The 16,929-nt window shown below is 40.6% G+C and overlaps 1 protein-coding gene across 2 annotated transcripts in view; it reads left to right on the top strand.

Annotated features, from left to right (window-relative positions):
- LOC126481638 (protein tramtrack, alpha isoform) overlaps nt 1-16,929 on the top strand; it is a 307,056-nt gene that overhangs the window by 73,351 nt on the left and 216,776 nt on the right. For both annotated transcript variants that reach the window (XM_050105536.1, XM_050105537.1), the window contains exon 4: nt 9,232-9,445. In XM_050105536.1, the coding sequence (XP_049961493.1) occupies nt 9,232-9,445 (214 nt within the window). The remainder of the gene's footprint in view (nt 1-9,231; nt 9,446-16,929) is intronic.

The raw sequence follows: 16,929 nt of genomic DNA, 5'->3' as shown, positions 1-16,929 counted from the left end.
CCTTCATTGCCTTTAGGGACTTCTACCACAAGGGTTTGGCCGTTTGGTACAACCTTCCGGTTGATTACCTTCCGATCCTCTGTCAAGACTTTAGGGTTTTGAGACCCTGTTTTCTCAGAGTTTCTGGAGAGGTGTCCTTAAGGAGTTTTGGCACCCAGATTAACAACTCTGCAGTCTTGAAGAGTTCAGCCACTGTCTTTAGCAGAAGCTTCAAATCCTCCCACGGTGATATTAAGGGGCACCTTTTCCTTAAGCCAGTCCACTGTACACAGATTCACAGACAAAGATAAGAGCACTGTGATTCAGATAGAATCTTCTGAATTTGGGTCCTGGACCAGTGTCCCCCTCCCCCCCCCCCCCCCCCCCCCCCCAATCTTCTCAGAGAGAGCCATCTGTATGACCTGCTCCTGCTGCGAGGTGATCTTGACTAGTGGATAATCACCATCCTAAAAACCAAAACTGCAGTACTATAGGTCTGTTTCCCTATTTCTTGACTCAGCTTTTTCTGGATACGCTTATCCTGAGAAGTGGAAGTCTTAGATTCCTTTCTTGTTCTCTTACTGTGTGCCCTCTATGTAGAAGGGGTTTGTACACCCCCTTCGCACTGGGACAGTCTTTTCTTGGAGGTCTTGGGCTCAACCCCCTACCGGAACCTTTATTCTGGCGTTCAAGGGAGGTACGCTCCCAGAGGAGGTGAAGGTTATGTGTGACCAATGTTATGTGAAGCCGTATGTCCTGCCATACATGAGGTGCTTTTGGTCCTTGCATTTTGGGGAGATGTCTTCCCGCTGTCTGGCAGACACACTGTGAGGGAAGCCCTCATGTTCCGCCACCTGCTTGTGTAAATTGTCATGGCCACCACTGTCCACTCTTACCAGATTACCCACCTTACAAGAGAGAAAAGTAAATCCAAGTCACTGAATCGCCTGACTTATGCTGAGGCTCACCAAAAATATGACTGACTCCACCCATTGTCAATTTCTTCTCCTTTTGCCTCCGTTGCATCCTTTCCCCCTCATACCCCTTCCTTACCCCAGCCCCATCTCCCTCCCCCTCCCCTGCAGTTCCCACACCCTCCTCTCCAGCCCACTGGTGATGGGGCTTCTGCCGTGGAAACCCCCCCTCCCCCCCAACTTGCATCTCTCTCTGGTGCCACCAGAAGTGCCATCACCCCCCTTGCAACCTGAGTCTGACATCTTATTTGTGGATGTCACCCCATCTCTGTCAGTGACGACTACTGACCAGGTGACATGACCTCCCCTCAGCTTAATTATGTCTAACTTGGATCCTCACCACATGATAATCGAATGGTGAAGTGCAACAGTTGTTTCCTCTTATTCTGTGTTCTGTCTTGCTCTTCAAGAAATGCACTTCCGTGATGCCCACTCTCCAGATTTCATGATTATTGGACATTCTGTCGGAACTGTCAGTCCTGGGATCGCATCTGGAGGGGGTCTGCACTTTGGTTGGCACCAATGTCATTAGAGACAGGATCCCCCTTCATACCAATGTGGAAGCAATAGTGGTACCAGTGCGAACGACCCCATCGATCACTATTTGCAATGTCTATCTCCCTCCAGGTAGGCCATTTCCTTACATTGACCTGCTGCCTTAATACAGCAACTTCTGCCCCTCACATCTTCTCATTGGGTACTTCAGTGCACAACACCCCCTGTGGAAGGAGTGACACTTCGATGGGTAGTGCGCTTCTAATTTACCAACTTATTACAGACCCACTTCAGTACCACTCACGTCACCTTTTCTTCTATCGATCTCACGATCTCTTGCCCAGCTCTCATGTCTTCGCTACACAGGTCACCCCAGGATCTTTGTGGCAGCAACCACTTTCCTGGGATTCCATCATTCTCCTCCTGCCGCCAGGCAGACGGGCCCTCACTTTGGGCATTCCACAGAGCCAGTTGGCCTTTATAACATCTGCTGTGCACTTTGTCACCTCTCTCTCGGATTGCATTGATGTGGTCGTGCAAGACATCTCTGCCACTATTCTACATGCCACTGGCACTGCTATCCTCCTATCCACACGTCCCCCTCGTCATCGACTGGTACCGTGGTGGACCAGGGACGTAGCAGTCGCTATCCAGGATCACCGGTGGGTGCTGCAACAATTTAAACACCACCATTCATAGACCAACGTTATTGCTTTTACGTGTCTCCCTGCTAAGGCTCACTACCTTACTAAGCAGAGAGTGCTGTGTTTTCTCCCTGTGGATGTATGCCTCTTCATCACAGGTTTATTCCAAGCTCCGCAGCCTTCTGGGCAGCCAGTGACAATCAACTTTCCAGGCTCTTGTCCTACAGGGTGCTCTGGTGCTCAGTGTTGTGATCCATAGGTCCTTGCAGAACACCGTGCAACTTGCTTTGCTGTCACATTGGGGTTCTCTTCCAATCCTACTACTTTTTTCTAACAGAAAGGACGAATTGAAGAAACATCCCTGCCCCCCTTGTTTCAGCTTCCACCAAGCTAAATCCTATGATGAACCCTTTACTGAATGGGAATTCTTGGAGTCTCTTATCTCTTCACATGACACAGCCCCAGACCAGATTCCATCCACAACCAGGTGATCCAACACTTGGACATTGCCCAGAGGCAGCATCTACTCACTATCTTCAACCACATTTGAATTACGGGTGCCTTCCCCTTGCAGTGGCAAGACAGCATAGTTATCGCTGTCCTTAAGCCCGGAAAGAACCCAACATCTCTCAACAGCTACTGGCCAATTAGCATGACAACACATTTTGTAAACTGCTGGAAAGAATGGTTAGCTTCTGATTATGTTGGGTACTTGAATCTCGTGTTCTTTTGTCCCCGTATCAATTTGGGTTCCGGGAAGGACAATCTACAACTGACCACTTACTCAGACCGGAAACAGCAGTCCGACAAGCTTTTACTAACCGCCAACACCTCATCGTGGGGTCTTCTTTTATCTGTATGAGGCATACGACACGGCTTGGTGCCATCACATTTTAGTTATTCTTTCGCGGCCCCCTTCTGATTTTTATTCACGAGATTTTATCCCACTGACTCTTGCGGGTTCGACTTGGCACTTCAGTCAACACCCCTCAGATCTAGGAGAACAGTATCCCACAGGATTCTGTATCAAGTGTCACATTCTTCCTCATCGCCATCAATGGGCTTGTAAGCTTTGTTGGGCCTCAGGTTTTCCGGCATTGTATGTTGACGATTTTTGCATCTGATGCAGCTCCTGCTTGGTAGCATCTGCTGAAAGCCAGCTCCGGCAGGCCTCTGTGTGCTCTCTCCCCCATGGCCTCCAGTTTTCTCCCTCCAAAATGCAGGTTAAGCTTTTTTGCCATTGATCGAAGTACACCTGATCTGGAACTTTATTTCCGCAACCAGTGCCTAGATGTTGTAGCGCAGTGCTGTTTCTTGAGCCTTATTTTATAAAAAGCTGATGTGGCTTCCCCATATTCACCACCTGAAAACTACATGCATGTGGAAGCCAAATACTCTCTGCCTCCTGGGCCACATGTCTTGGGCTGCAGTCCGTGTTACTCTTCTCCATCTTTACTGTGCTCTGGCTATGTTCAGACTAGATTATCATTGTCAGATTTATGGTTCAGCAGCTCCTCCCACTCTGAAACTATTTGACCCTGTTTATCATTATGGAATGCGTCTGGCTGTCAGTGCCTTTTACACTAGTTATGTTGACTGTCTCCTCACAGAAGCGTGGACTACACCTCTACAAATGTGACGGAGCCAACTCCTGGTTTCTTATGCCATGGAACGTCATTTACTGCTAGGATCATGTTGTGGGTTCACAGCAGAGCTGAATCATCAGAGGATCATCCATTTTGCTACTCAGGCCTCCTTCCACAGTGTTTTAATATGTACTGACTTAATGAACAGCTGGCAGGGTATAGATTGATTCTACTCTCATCACCCTTGGTATCTGCTATACATGGCCTTCCCTATGCCCTTGGCCATGCCGCCTGCTCAGTTTTCCTTTTCTGGGTCCCAAGTCATGTGGGCATCTCAACGAATGAACTGGCTGACCATTTGGCTGGAGAGGCAGACACTTACCCACCATTCCTTTAATGATTCCACGTGCAGATATGTAGATACACATCAAATCTCTCTCTGCCCAAAAGTGGAATGAGATCTGATGTGCTACTGCACTCAGTCATAAATGTCACACAATAAAGAGGATTGCTGAAATTTGGAGTTCTTCCTTCTACTCCTCTTGGAAAGAATCCACTGTCTTATGCCGTCTACGCATCAGTCATATTAAACTCATCCCTTGTTTTCTCTTGCATAACAAGCCACCCCCCACAATGTGGTTGTGGAGCCAGACTGACGATGTACCATATATTGGTGATTGTCTCCTTCTTTTGGCCCTTCATACTAAGTATACCTTCCAGATTCTTTGTCTTTAATATTAGCAGATTATCCACAGATGGTTGAACTGGTCCTCAGTTTCCCTCATGAATGTGGTTTTTATTTTCAGTTGTAAGGTTTTGCTTTCCTGTTTGGTGTCTGGAACCCATAACCACTCCCCCATGCAAAAACCACTCTTTTATGCCTCTGTTTTTTCAGTTTTTTGATTTGACCTATCCTTTTATGTGTTCTTCTGTGTGTGTTTTTAGCTTCCTCACTTTATGATTTGATCCCTCTGACTGGATCTGTCCACTTTTAGTGGACACCTCTGTCTTAGGCACACAACTTTTGAATCACAGGATTGATGACTTCATCATTTAGTCCCATATCTCCGTCATTCAATCAATCAGTCATTAACTAACAGTTATTGCAAGTGCAGCTCTGAGGAGGAAATAGTTATTACAAGTGAAACTCCAAGGAGGACACACGTGAATGAAAAGATTCATATGCTTCAGGTTAGGTTCACGAGACACAAGATCAGATTACTTTGAGAATACAGTAAGGATGTGAAGCCTCCATGTGCTCCAGAGCAGCTAAACTTGTTCTGTGGAATCAAGAAGACATGGAATTGTTTCTGGGAAATCTGTGTCCACATAGTTGACACATACTGTATGTGTGTCTACAAAGCAACAAGGGCTGCTGGAGTAGCATCATGATCAACTTAGGAACCAACCATATTCCACATTGTCTGCTGGGCAAAAATCACTTGAATGTAAAGCCTAGGAAAGCAGTGGCACGCACCATTCCAAAGAACGTTTGCATATTCTTGGAGACAAGGATGGGGTGTCATCCTGCAGTGTGTTGGGTTCTAAAATATATCTGATGTAGTGTTTGGTGATCAGATTTTTATCACTGCGTAGGTCACTAGATTGGATGTTGTATTCAGTGATGCCATGAACCACGGTATTTGGTGCTTGTATGCTATGCTGCTCAATAATGCACGCTGCCAGTTTGCAGGTGCCACAGCAGAGCCCAAATTATACAGGGTGGTCCATTGATCGTGACCGGGCCAAATATCTCATGAAATAAGCATCAAACGAAAAAACTACAAAGAACGAAACTTGTATAGCTTGAAGGGATAAACCAGATGGCGCTATGGTTGGCCTGCTAGATGGCGCTGCCATAGGTCAAACGGATAACTGTTTTTTTTTTTTTAAAATAGGAACCCCCATTTTTTATTACATATTCGTGTAGTACGTAAAGAAATATGAATGTTTTAGTTGGACCACTTTTTTCGCTTTGTGATAGATGGCGCTGTAATAGTCACAAACATATGGCTCATGATTTTAGACGAACAGTTGATAACGGGTAGGTTTTTTTAAATTAAAATACAGAACATAGGTACATTTGAACATTTTATTTTGGTTGTTCCAATGTGATACATGTACCTTTGTGAACTTATCATTTCTGAAAATGCATGCTGTTACAGCATGATTACCTGTAAATACCACATTAATGCCATAAATGCTCAAAATGATGTCCGTCAACCTCAATGCATTTGACAATATGTGTAACGACATTCCTCTCAACAGCGAGTAGTTTGCCTTCCATAATGTTCGCACATGTATTGACAATGCGCCGACGCATGTTGTCAGGCAGTCGGTGGATCACGATAGCAAATGTCCTTCAACTTTCCCCACAGAAAGAAATCCGGGGATGTCAGATCCGGTGAATGTGCGGGCCATGGTATGGTGCTTCGACGACCAATCCACCTGTCATGAAATATGCTATTCAATACCGCTTCAACCGCACGCGAGCTATGTGCTGGACATCCATCATGTTGGATGTACATCGCCGTTCTGTCATGCAGTGGCATCGGTTGAACATTATGTAGGAAATTAGCATACATTGCACCATTTAGATTGCCATCGATAAAATGGGGGCCAATTATCCTTCCTCCCATAATGCCGCACCATACATTAACCCACCAAGGTCGATTATGTTCCACTTTTTGCAGCCATCTTGGATTTTCCATTGCCCAATAGTGCATATTATGCTGGTTTGCATTACCACTGTTGGTGAATGACGCTTCGTCGCTAAATAGAACGCGTGCAAAAAATCTGTCATCGTCCCGTAATTTCTCTTGTGCCCAGTGGCAGAACTGTACACAACGTTCAAAATCGTCACCATGCAATTCCTGGTGCATAGAAATATGGTACGGGTGCAATCGATGCTGACGTTTTTGAGATTCCCAATTATCGCGCAATTTGTCTGCTACTGATGTGCAGATTAGCTGCGACAGCAGCTAAAACACCTACTTGGGCATCATCATTTGTTGCAGGTCGTGGTTGAAGTTTCACATGTGGCTGAACACTTCCTGTTTCCTTAAATAACGTAACTATCTGGTGAATGGTCCTGACACTTGGATGATGTCATCCAGGATACTGAGCAGCATACATAGCACACGCCCGTTGGGCATTTTGATCACAATAGCCATACATCAACACGATATCGACCTTTTCCACAATTGGTAAACGGTCCATTTTAACACGTTTAATGTATCGCGAAGCAAATACCGTCCACACTGGTGGAATGTTACATGATACCACGTACTTATACGTTTGTGACACGTACTACATGAATATGTAATAAAAAATGGGAGTTCCTATTAAAAAAAAGAAGGCAGTTGATATCCGTTTGACCTATGGCAGCGCCATCTAGCGGGCCAACCATAGCGCCATCTGGTTTCCCCCTACAAGCTAGACGAGTCTCATTCTTTGTAGTTTTTTTGTTTGATGCTTATTTCGTGAGATATTTGGCCCAGACACTATCAATGGACCACCTTGTATAAAGCCGTTTGAGTGTGTGTGGTATTCATTTCTGGGGCTTTGGATTCAGTGTGTGCCAGTCTGACAGAAACCAAACAAAAGAGAATATGGTTCATTTCTTTACAGCTACAGAAGACTTAAATTTAATACTACTGAATTACCTGATGCTACAGGGAAAGATATATTCTCATTTATTAACATATTGTTACTTTTTTGTGTCCAGGCAGATTTGCAGCCATGTTTTCTGATCATTGTTGTCTCTTATAAAGTTTTTGGCCCAATATCGGGTAATGTCCAAAGCTCCATTGTTTCTTAAACGTAGATAGCTGAGGGTGGACTTACAAGGAATGTTAGAATGATCTAATGTGTTTGCCACATACTGCACTTGACCACAAAAATGTTGTTGTCTTGAAACCCCCACATTGAAAAGATAATCTTTTTTGGTGCAACACTTGTTCATAGTATGTTGAGGGTCTTCAAAGTTTCACCAAATGGATATATGTTGAATTAATTCTTGTGGTGGTTACTATTTGGAAAGCTTGATGTCTATATTGTTCATAAAGCTGCTTCTGCATTTTAATCATACTAGAAACTTGTTCTCTGTGTGGTACACTGCGTGTTTTTCATCAAAGGTCTGTTTGAACTTTTCCGTATATTTTATTACTGGTGCTAAATACAAAGAGCAGAGGAATGTGCCGGTCTGTCCAACTTATCTAGAGGTCTAGCCTTCATGCAACCAGCTGTTAAATGCCATGTTTCCTTCAGAATGATGCCCATTTTTCCTGTATGCCTTACCAATTTGATATTTGTTGGCTGAATTTCCTGATGTTTAATGGGCTCAAAAAGTGTATTGATTCTCATTTAGAAACAGCAGCTATTTTTGTTTTGGGTCACAAGCAGTTTTTTTGCATTTACAAGCATTAGCGCTTTTTAAAATTATTCAGTAACAAGTTGTCCCAGACCTTTTAAATAAGAAGCATTTAGTTCAGCACACACTGGACTACAAATTAAAACCATGATCACCTAGATGAATGTATTCCTTAATATATTTTTAATGACTCAAAAGTTATTGGCCACAAATTGAAAAACAAAACTCAATTTTTGAGCAGTGTTTTTCCAAAGGAGGAGTAATTTCTGCGCCTTAATATTTCTTGTGCTGTTATACTACACAGTGTAGTTGCTTTTTATTCAGTATCAATGGTGAGAAGCTTACAGTTAAAAAAAAAAGTATTTTCAAAATGATTTTTTCATTCTTTGATCTGCAGTATCTTTGTTTGGTGACCAGATAAAAATCTGAAAATTACGCACTTAAGAGACCTTTATGATACGAAACATCAGTATAAACTTCAACTTTGCGATTCAGTGGGAAGTTATGGGGCCATAATATGACATTGGTCTTTTGTTGCTAGGTGGGGTCGCGCCAGAGATATGAAGGCCAACATTTTTTTTTTATGGGATGCTTTAGTTTGGTACTAATTTTCTGATAGCAGCTATCGAGACGAAGCCAATGATGTGTAACAGTAAGGTCTTTGAAGGTGAACGAACGTCAAAAAGGTGGCATGAAAGTCTGTTTACAGAAGGTGTTCGAAGTGATGACCATTGGTATCAATGCAGTGCTGCAATCTTCTCATCATGGATTGAGTGGTATTCCTTACAGGTGTAGTTGGAACGTCTTTATAAATAATGTCTTTTACAAATCCCCACCAGAAAAAAAAAAAACAGGAACTGGTATTTGAAACGCATTAGGATGAATAACTTTTATTATCCCTCAAGAAATGTATGTATTGAACATCATAAAGTGTGTCCACAATATATTTTAGAAAAAAAAAACACTTGTTTCTGTTACTTTTCAAGGAATCTTTTGTCTGTTACAAAGTGATTTTCCACATCTGTTTAACACACTGTTTCTTCTTTGGCTATTTTCTGCTTCTGCCCTCAAGCCCAAAGGAACAGTAGTTAATAATGATATTCGTGATCTTTGGCTATTTTCTGCTTCTGCCCTCAAGCCCAAAGGAACAGTAATTAATAATGATATTCTTGATTAAACAGACTGCAGAACTATTGAAAGTCAAAGGCTTGGCAGAGAACTCGGATCCAGGCTTGACCAAGCAGGCAAGTGGCTCATCTGACCGTGCAGAGTTGTTGGCACCCGGAGATTCTGCCTGGGACAGTGCAAGTCGCCGCAGCCCATCACCTTTATCAATTGCAGCCAAGCGGAAAAGGCTGCGAAAGTCGTCTACAGGTTCAGGGTCTGGCTCCACAGGTAATTCAATCCTTGCAGCTATGGAAAGTGTACCGTAAAAGTTGAAATTGCAGTACTTCTCCTGAAAAACACTGTTTGCACCTTACTGTGGGCCCACTTCCTGTTGGTGTATTTTGTATTATGACATTGATTAACTATAGTTTTTTTCTGTTTAAAAAAAAATTGCATTTCAACTTTTTTCTGAAGTATGGGATGTTAAACTCCAACCAACCTTCTTTTCCCCTTTTGTGAAATTTGATGGTAAGCCCAGTGTTGTAAGAATGCAATGCTATCACCAATACAGTGTTGCAACCAGGCATTTATTTTTAACCAAACACAATTTTAATTGCAGATCCTTTAGTCTTAATAATTTTTCATGGCAGCTAATCAATTTTTATAAATGTTGGCTACACTGTCTTTGGCCTTGTCATCTCTCCATGAATTCTCAACTGTAAATCGACACTCCTTTGTATACGTGCTAATATAGTAATGTAACTGTAAGGAATTTATTAGGTATGTGAATTTTAAATTGGTTTGAGGAAGTTAAGAATCAAAATGGTCATGTCCAATATGGATGATATACACAGTGAACACTGCATTTATGATAAAAACAGGGAAAATTTGCAGTGCAGGCTAAACAGGGAACATTCGTGGTGCAGGCTCTTGACTGGGCTATTGGTCTAGCTGCAGGTAGAGTAAAGTGTTTCTTTGCTGTCGCACTAGGAGGGGAGGGGGGGGGGGTGTCTTCGCCGCAGGAAAGATCCTTAATACATACGTGACAGCAGGCTATGTGGATCTGACACTGTCCTGGAGGGATCAAAAGGAAGAAAAGTTCCTTCCCCTTTACGGGGCTTAGCCTGGGACCTCCAGTGTTTATGTCTACTATTCATTTCATAATGACTGACATCTGACTGAGCTCATATTCTGATTACATCACATGATGAACATCAATGTGTCGTATCTTGCTGGACTCATCAAAATGTTTACTTTTGTTTTGTGTATGAATATGACACTTTATTTGAAAAGGGGACAATATATGCAGTAATATTTAAGAGACGGCATGCTTTTTCATGCATTTTTGGCGAGTGTCAACTTTAAGGACTCATAGAAATCAAACCGTAATTAGGAGAGAACAATTTCCTGTGTGTAGTTTAAAGATACAATCATTCTCCACTCACAGGGGAAATTTCATCACTTTCCATTTGCCATTTTGTCGTGATAATGGTTGATGTAAAGTACCACAGTTTGCCAAATGGTGATGCATATGAGCTAACTGTAACACCTACAGCGCCTCTCGGTGTTGAAAAAACAAAAATAGCTCCCAAATTAGCTCCCATGTCCTTAAAATATCAATTCACAAAATGACCCAAGTCCCTCCACAAGTAGTAATTATGAAAAATAAATAAAAAACAAATACAGGGAAATATCTAGTATAGAAAGCAAAAGAAAAGAAAAGGAAAATTTAACTATAAATTTTAGAAACATGGGAAGGGGGGAAAACAGTAGAAAGTATTAAAATATTAGTTATTCCAATACGTAAGAAAATCAATGTTATAGTCATAGAACATAGGTCTGAGACACCAAAGATAGTGTTTATTAAAGTATAAATAGCCATACGTTGTAATTACGATACTCCAGTCTCTAGTCTGTTCTAGTTCGGAAGTTATTTAGGACATACAGCTTTAGAGAACAACAATTGGGACTTAATTAAACGGGGATCAAGAATAGACCGTGACGGACGAGATTGTTTTTAAGGATTGTCAAGTCAAGACTTTAATTTGGACATTTATCAGATTAGATAAACAGGTTCAAATGGCTCTGAGCACTATGGGACTTACTAGATAAACAGGAAGGTGAATAGTAATCTCTCTGGCTATAATGTCAATTTGTGTGAATATTTAAACACTTTACTGAATTGAGAATTTTAACTGCATTCGGACTTTGAATTGTGATAGTAGGAAACTTTAACTTTACGCGACTAGTGATCATAGTTAATGACAGTTTGCGGATATTAAATAGAAATAACTTATTTACTGAAAGTGACAGGATATTATCTAACACCTCTGATGCTAGTGGGAATCCTACTTCGACATCTAATTAAAGAACTTCTTTGAGTGAGATTGTATGAGTGAACCTATTTATTAATAATTCTTGTCAATAAACTGACATTGTTAATTTGAAACATAATACAAGTCTTGAACATTAATTTAACTTAGGTTGATAAACGTTAAGGTTATGTGATCTATGCCAAGAACAAACTAGCGATTCGTAACTAAAACAATTAAACGAAAGGTTAAAGTATTGTCGTCTGTAAACATTTGTAGTAAAGCTACTAAAGATTTTTTCTCTCAGAGTTGGGAAGACAATACGTGTAATGACCCATGTTTAACATAGGGTTTTAAAAGTAATCAAATTGATACTTAGCCGGGACAATATTAAATAAAAGTAAAACCCTTCAATGACAGTCAATGTGTAAAAAATAAAATCAAACTTTCACCTATTAGACGAAAAAGTGAAAACAGAAAAAGGGCTGCTACAAAACACAAAGTGTAAATGCAAGCTCTGTTGTTGCCTTTCACAGCTGTTATATTTTTATGCCTATAAATGTACATAAAATGCTAGTATCACATCTTTAATTTATTTGCCGATTCGTCTTTATGCACTGCACGCTTGCTTGTGTTATGTTGCCAGTCCTCAGAACAGTATGTTCAATTCTTTGTTCATTGTTGCAGTGTTTACATTGGGGCTTTTCATCAGAAGGGGAACAATCTTGCTCCCATTCGTTGTTGTGTACTTGTGTGAGACAATCATTTTAACATAATTAGTTGCCTTGCACTCGTGTGAAAACGTGCATCTTTTACATAGTTGTGGAAAGTTTATGGTGATCTGTGTGCATACTTACATAGAAACATAAAAAGAACAAGGTATGGGCAGTTCCATGTCACTGCCAGTGTGGAGAACTTGTGAATGTCGTGGTGTTAGTGAAAGTTCATGGCATCAAATGCGATGAAAGTAGATGACTTTAAATGTGAACACTTTAGGTTAAGCTTTACCGTAACTGTTATTGACATTAAATGAAACAACAAGTTTGTTATTGCCAGTCACGTTATTTGTCTCCATAACGTGTTTCAAAGGTTTAAACCACCATAAGATGATTTACGTGTGTGTGTGTGTGTGTGTGTGTGTGTGTGTGTGTGTGTGTGTGTGTGTTGTTTTGTGTTAAGAGTTTCTAGAGGAACCTGTGGCACTGTCTCCAGTGGTCACAGGTTCCTTTCACTGTCGTAACGCATCACATGTCACGTGTATACTGTCATAAAAAATACTGCCATAAAAAAGGTAGACGAAGTGAATTTAGAGATAATATGGGGAAACTGCGTGTCCTATATCATCAAAAAGGAGTTCTGGCAGGCAACAGAAGTTTGCATTGGAAAGTTTACAGAAGGAGTCATAAGAAGGAAAACCCACAACTTCTATGTGGAGAAATAATTTACAACGTTAGCTACTGTATTGAAAAAGTTGAAAACTGAAGTGGAAGGTTTTCATGAAATGAGTGAGACAACCCTTTAACATGCTAATCTAAAATTGGTCTTCAGGTACAAGAGGTTCAACAAAATACCTTTGCTGATGGAAAATAACAGAGTAGCAGGGGAAATAAGATACGTGTGAAACACTGGATGGACTATTTATTACACTGATGGGAGTTGGTGTGGTGTAAATCATCCCAGAAAATTAGGATGGCAGGAACAAAGATACCTTATGTATAAAAAGACATATATGATAATCACAGAGGAAGTGTGAAAGAGTGGAATTGACTGCAAAGGAGGAATTCAAAACACTTTCCAGTTCTTGAGTTGCAGAAAAAGGATTATGATGTGCCACATTGGGAATGAAGATGGATTTGACCAAAATGTTGGATTGTGTTTTGAAAAATTACCAAACAAGATCTGAAGTTGTTTTAAATTAAGCTCCATATCATATGATGACAAATCCAGTACCACAAAGGATTCCATCATTGAATGAATGGAAAGTAGTAATGCAGAGCTTCCGTGTAATGCCACATCATAAGAGGAATTTACTAAAGCTGTCCTACTGGAACATGGATGACTGCTCTTCAGCTCACAAGAATAGTTTTGGAATATGTATTGTGCTCAATGGTCAAGAAAATTAAACATCCGTGATTGCCAATGGCACACTGAAAATTTGGCACCATTGAGTTTACTTGGATATTTGACAGGAACACGGTAGGAAAGGAGGACAAGAATTTTAAGATAAATGATACTTTACAGTTTCTTTGCTTTGGAGAGTGTTCCCCAGAGTGTCTGGAGGAATTCAGTGAGTCGTGTACACAAACTTCGCAACAGTTGCACACAAAGAGCCCACTGTCTTGAAATAGCAAAAGTAGCGCTGCCGTGCCAAGTAGACGACTGCAATAGCAGCAGCAAGGCATCAGCAGCAGTGAAAGTGATTAAGATAGGTTGCCCTTTATTCATCATTCTTTCTTGCAAAATGTATTCCACCTAATAGATTTTTCATTTACTGTTAAAATGTACATTACATTTCATATTGAGAGCTGGTTATATATCGAGCATTCACTTGCTGTTTAACATATTATTGCCCTCTGCTCACAACAACTGAATGCGGCAATGCTGTGTGGAAGTGCGACTACGAAGTTCGCATTCTTCACTGGTGAATATGTTCTTATCGTGCATTACAACAGTGGTAGCGCACTGATGTGACAATTGTGCTCTACCAGAGCCTCGCATATATTGCAGCTGCTTATGCAGTTACTTTACAAACTCTTAACTGACAAACATAGGGAGTATTCATTAATAATGATATGCAATGTAACCAGCAAAAGTTTCAATTTTACATCGATGCTTTCTCTGCCCAGTAGTTACAACAGTAAGTTCAATTTCAGCATCTTATGTTTGGCATTATAGTGATTAAATTATTAATCAGAAAATAACAAAAATCCACCTGCAAATGTAACAATGTTGCATCTGTAAATTGTGAAAAGGAAATGTTTCTCCTAATGAGGGACTGACTTTTCCAATCCTTCAAAGTTGACATTTACCAAAAAATGCTTAAAGACATATGCTTTCTCATAAATACTACTGCGCATACAGCCCCCCTTTCAACTAAAATGTAATATTCATACACTAAATAAAAGAAGACATTTCGATGATTCTGGTGAGGTACTACACGTTGATCTTCATCATGCGATATAACCAGAATATGAGCTCAAAGTCAGTGTTCATTCATTACAAAATCAATAATAGTGCTCTGCGCATTACCCTCTCACTGCCACACATTATCGGAAGACAGCATTTCAGGGGGCCTGGACCCTCCTGTGTATGTGTTGTTTTAAATTTAAGGAACATTTTCTCGTGCACTACATGTACCATAAAGGCAATTTTGCTAGGCATATTTTGCCAAATGAATTTAAACCCGTTGGCAATTATTCTGAAGATTTTCTTTTTGTTTTTGTTTTCATATCTGCAAATATTAAAAGAACACTTCCACTGAGCTCTGTGGTACTGATATATTTTTTGACATATTTATAAAAGGACTATAATAAAATTTGATAAAATTTGCAAATTAGTAAGCTGGACCAATACTGAACATTTTGGTTCTTTGTCTCAAATAGTTCACTTGAAAATGTTCCTTGTGTGGCGAAAAGGTATATTTGTGGGATGTGGTGTTTTGAAGTTTCATCAGTAGTTTAATCAAGTCTCAGACCATAGGAAGGTCTTCCTAAGTCACTACACCTGAATCAGAATAACAAAGTGATTGACAGATAGTTGTTTACAGGACAGTTGCCATAGCAACAGCCAACCAGAGACCCGAGTTTGTTCATGCCTCTATTCTGTTCACCATTGTCATATCATTCTGCTACCTCACGTGTTAGTTGCCAAAGTTAGATGCTGATGACACTTGTGGCCAATAACATAAGCTACGATTCGTTTTCATTGTTGCATTGTTTCCTTGTGCAACTTGTTTATTTTTTGTTACAGAATGTCCTAAACAAGTTGCGAAAGTGTACCAGAAAGTGATTAAACTATTGCCACCCTGCTAAAAAACTAGTGCTGCATGATAACAGACAATATGTGAATGAAACCAGAACAGATATGCCCAGCTGTTCTGCAGCAGCTATATTATGTGTACAATGACAGATGTGAACTGACAACATTGCCCTCTCCCATGCTCAAATGTCAATCACTTTAGCATTTTGATCGAGGTGTATACAACTCATCTATGTTTCTTCTTGTAGCTTTTGTCCTTTGTGTAGCTGGAGTTTTCAAATTTTACCATTTCATCTCAGCATTCATGTTTCTCTAATTGTCTTTGAATGACATAGTGCTGGTCATCTAATTCCCAGAGCACATAAAACTTATAATATTTCCTTTGCTGTATGTGGCAATAGCATCGTGTGATTCAGAGTAGAAAACAGTATACTTTGCCTGCCAGTCTTTAACCTGTGTGTGGATTACATCAGTGGGGACCAGACATTTGATGTAAATATGATAGATATCAAGTATCACAGTTTGTTTATACACATTTTTGCAGTGTACTAAAATCTCTACCTGACATAACTGTATGAAGCTAATTTTCTGACATTGTCTCATAATTATTTATTTTAGAAATGTCTTCATGGCCAAGCGCATAATTGGAAAGATAGTGTGAACAATATGATTTTGACCAACGAAGCTTCTTTTTGCACTAGATGTTGGAATTGATCACTCTTCACACACATCTTCACTACTGTTAGTATCATTCCCTGCATCACTACAAGAAACTCTCATTATTCTGTTATATCAAGAAAAATAATCAGTATTTGACAGTATGATGTGGTTGGGAGATTAACGGTGGAAGCCAGGTTAATATGCAAGACAGAGATTATTGCTAAAACATCGTGCAGGAATTAATAAGAGTGAAAAGCTAAGTGTGTTGCATGTAGCAGATGTGGAAGGGGGACAGTGAAAAATAGACACGTCAGAAAATGAAAGATGTAAAAAACTAAAACGGAGTAAAGAAAGGAGTAGTTACTGTGTAGAAATGCTGAGACTCAGAAATTAATGTGAATTAAGGCCAGGCAAGTGGTGAGAACCAAAGACATGTTGTAGCATTAGTTCCCACCCCGGAGTTCTGAGAAATTGGTGTCTACGAGAAGAATCCAGATGGTGCATGTGATGAAACAGGTACAGAGGTCACGAGTGTCATGCTGTAGAGCATGCTCTGCAAAAGGATATTGTGTGTTGCCAGTATACACCCTCTGCTGATACCCATTCATCATAACTGATAATGTGGTAGTAGTCATGGCGATCTAAAAGGCCAAGCAGTGTCTACATAACAGCAGATATATTATGTGTCATTTCACATTGATAGTATGTGTTTTGCCACTTATAGGGCTGGTGTAGGTGGTGGTAGAAGGGAGAGTAAGACAAGTCTTGCAGCGGGGATGTTCACGTGGATAGGAGCCAAAGGATAGGGAGATGAGCGGAGAA

This window comes from Schistocerca serialis, chromosome 5 (assembly GCF_023864345.2).
Source record: "Schistocerca serialis cubense isolate TAMUIC-IGC-003099 chromosome 5, iqSchSeri2.2, whole genome shotgun sequence".
In the NCBI taxonomy this organism is placed as follows: Eukaryota; Metazoa; Arthropoda; class Insecta; order Orthoptera; family Acrididae; genus Schistocerca; species Schistocerca serialis.
Note: the sequence above shows the minus strand (reverse complement) of the source record. Positions and strands in the feature narration are given on the sequence as shown.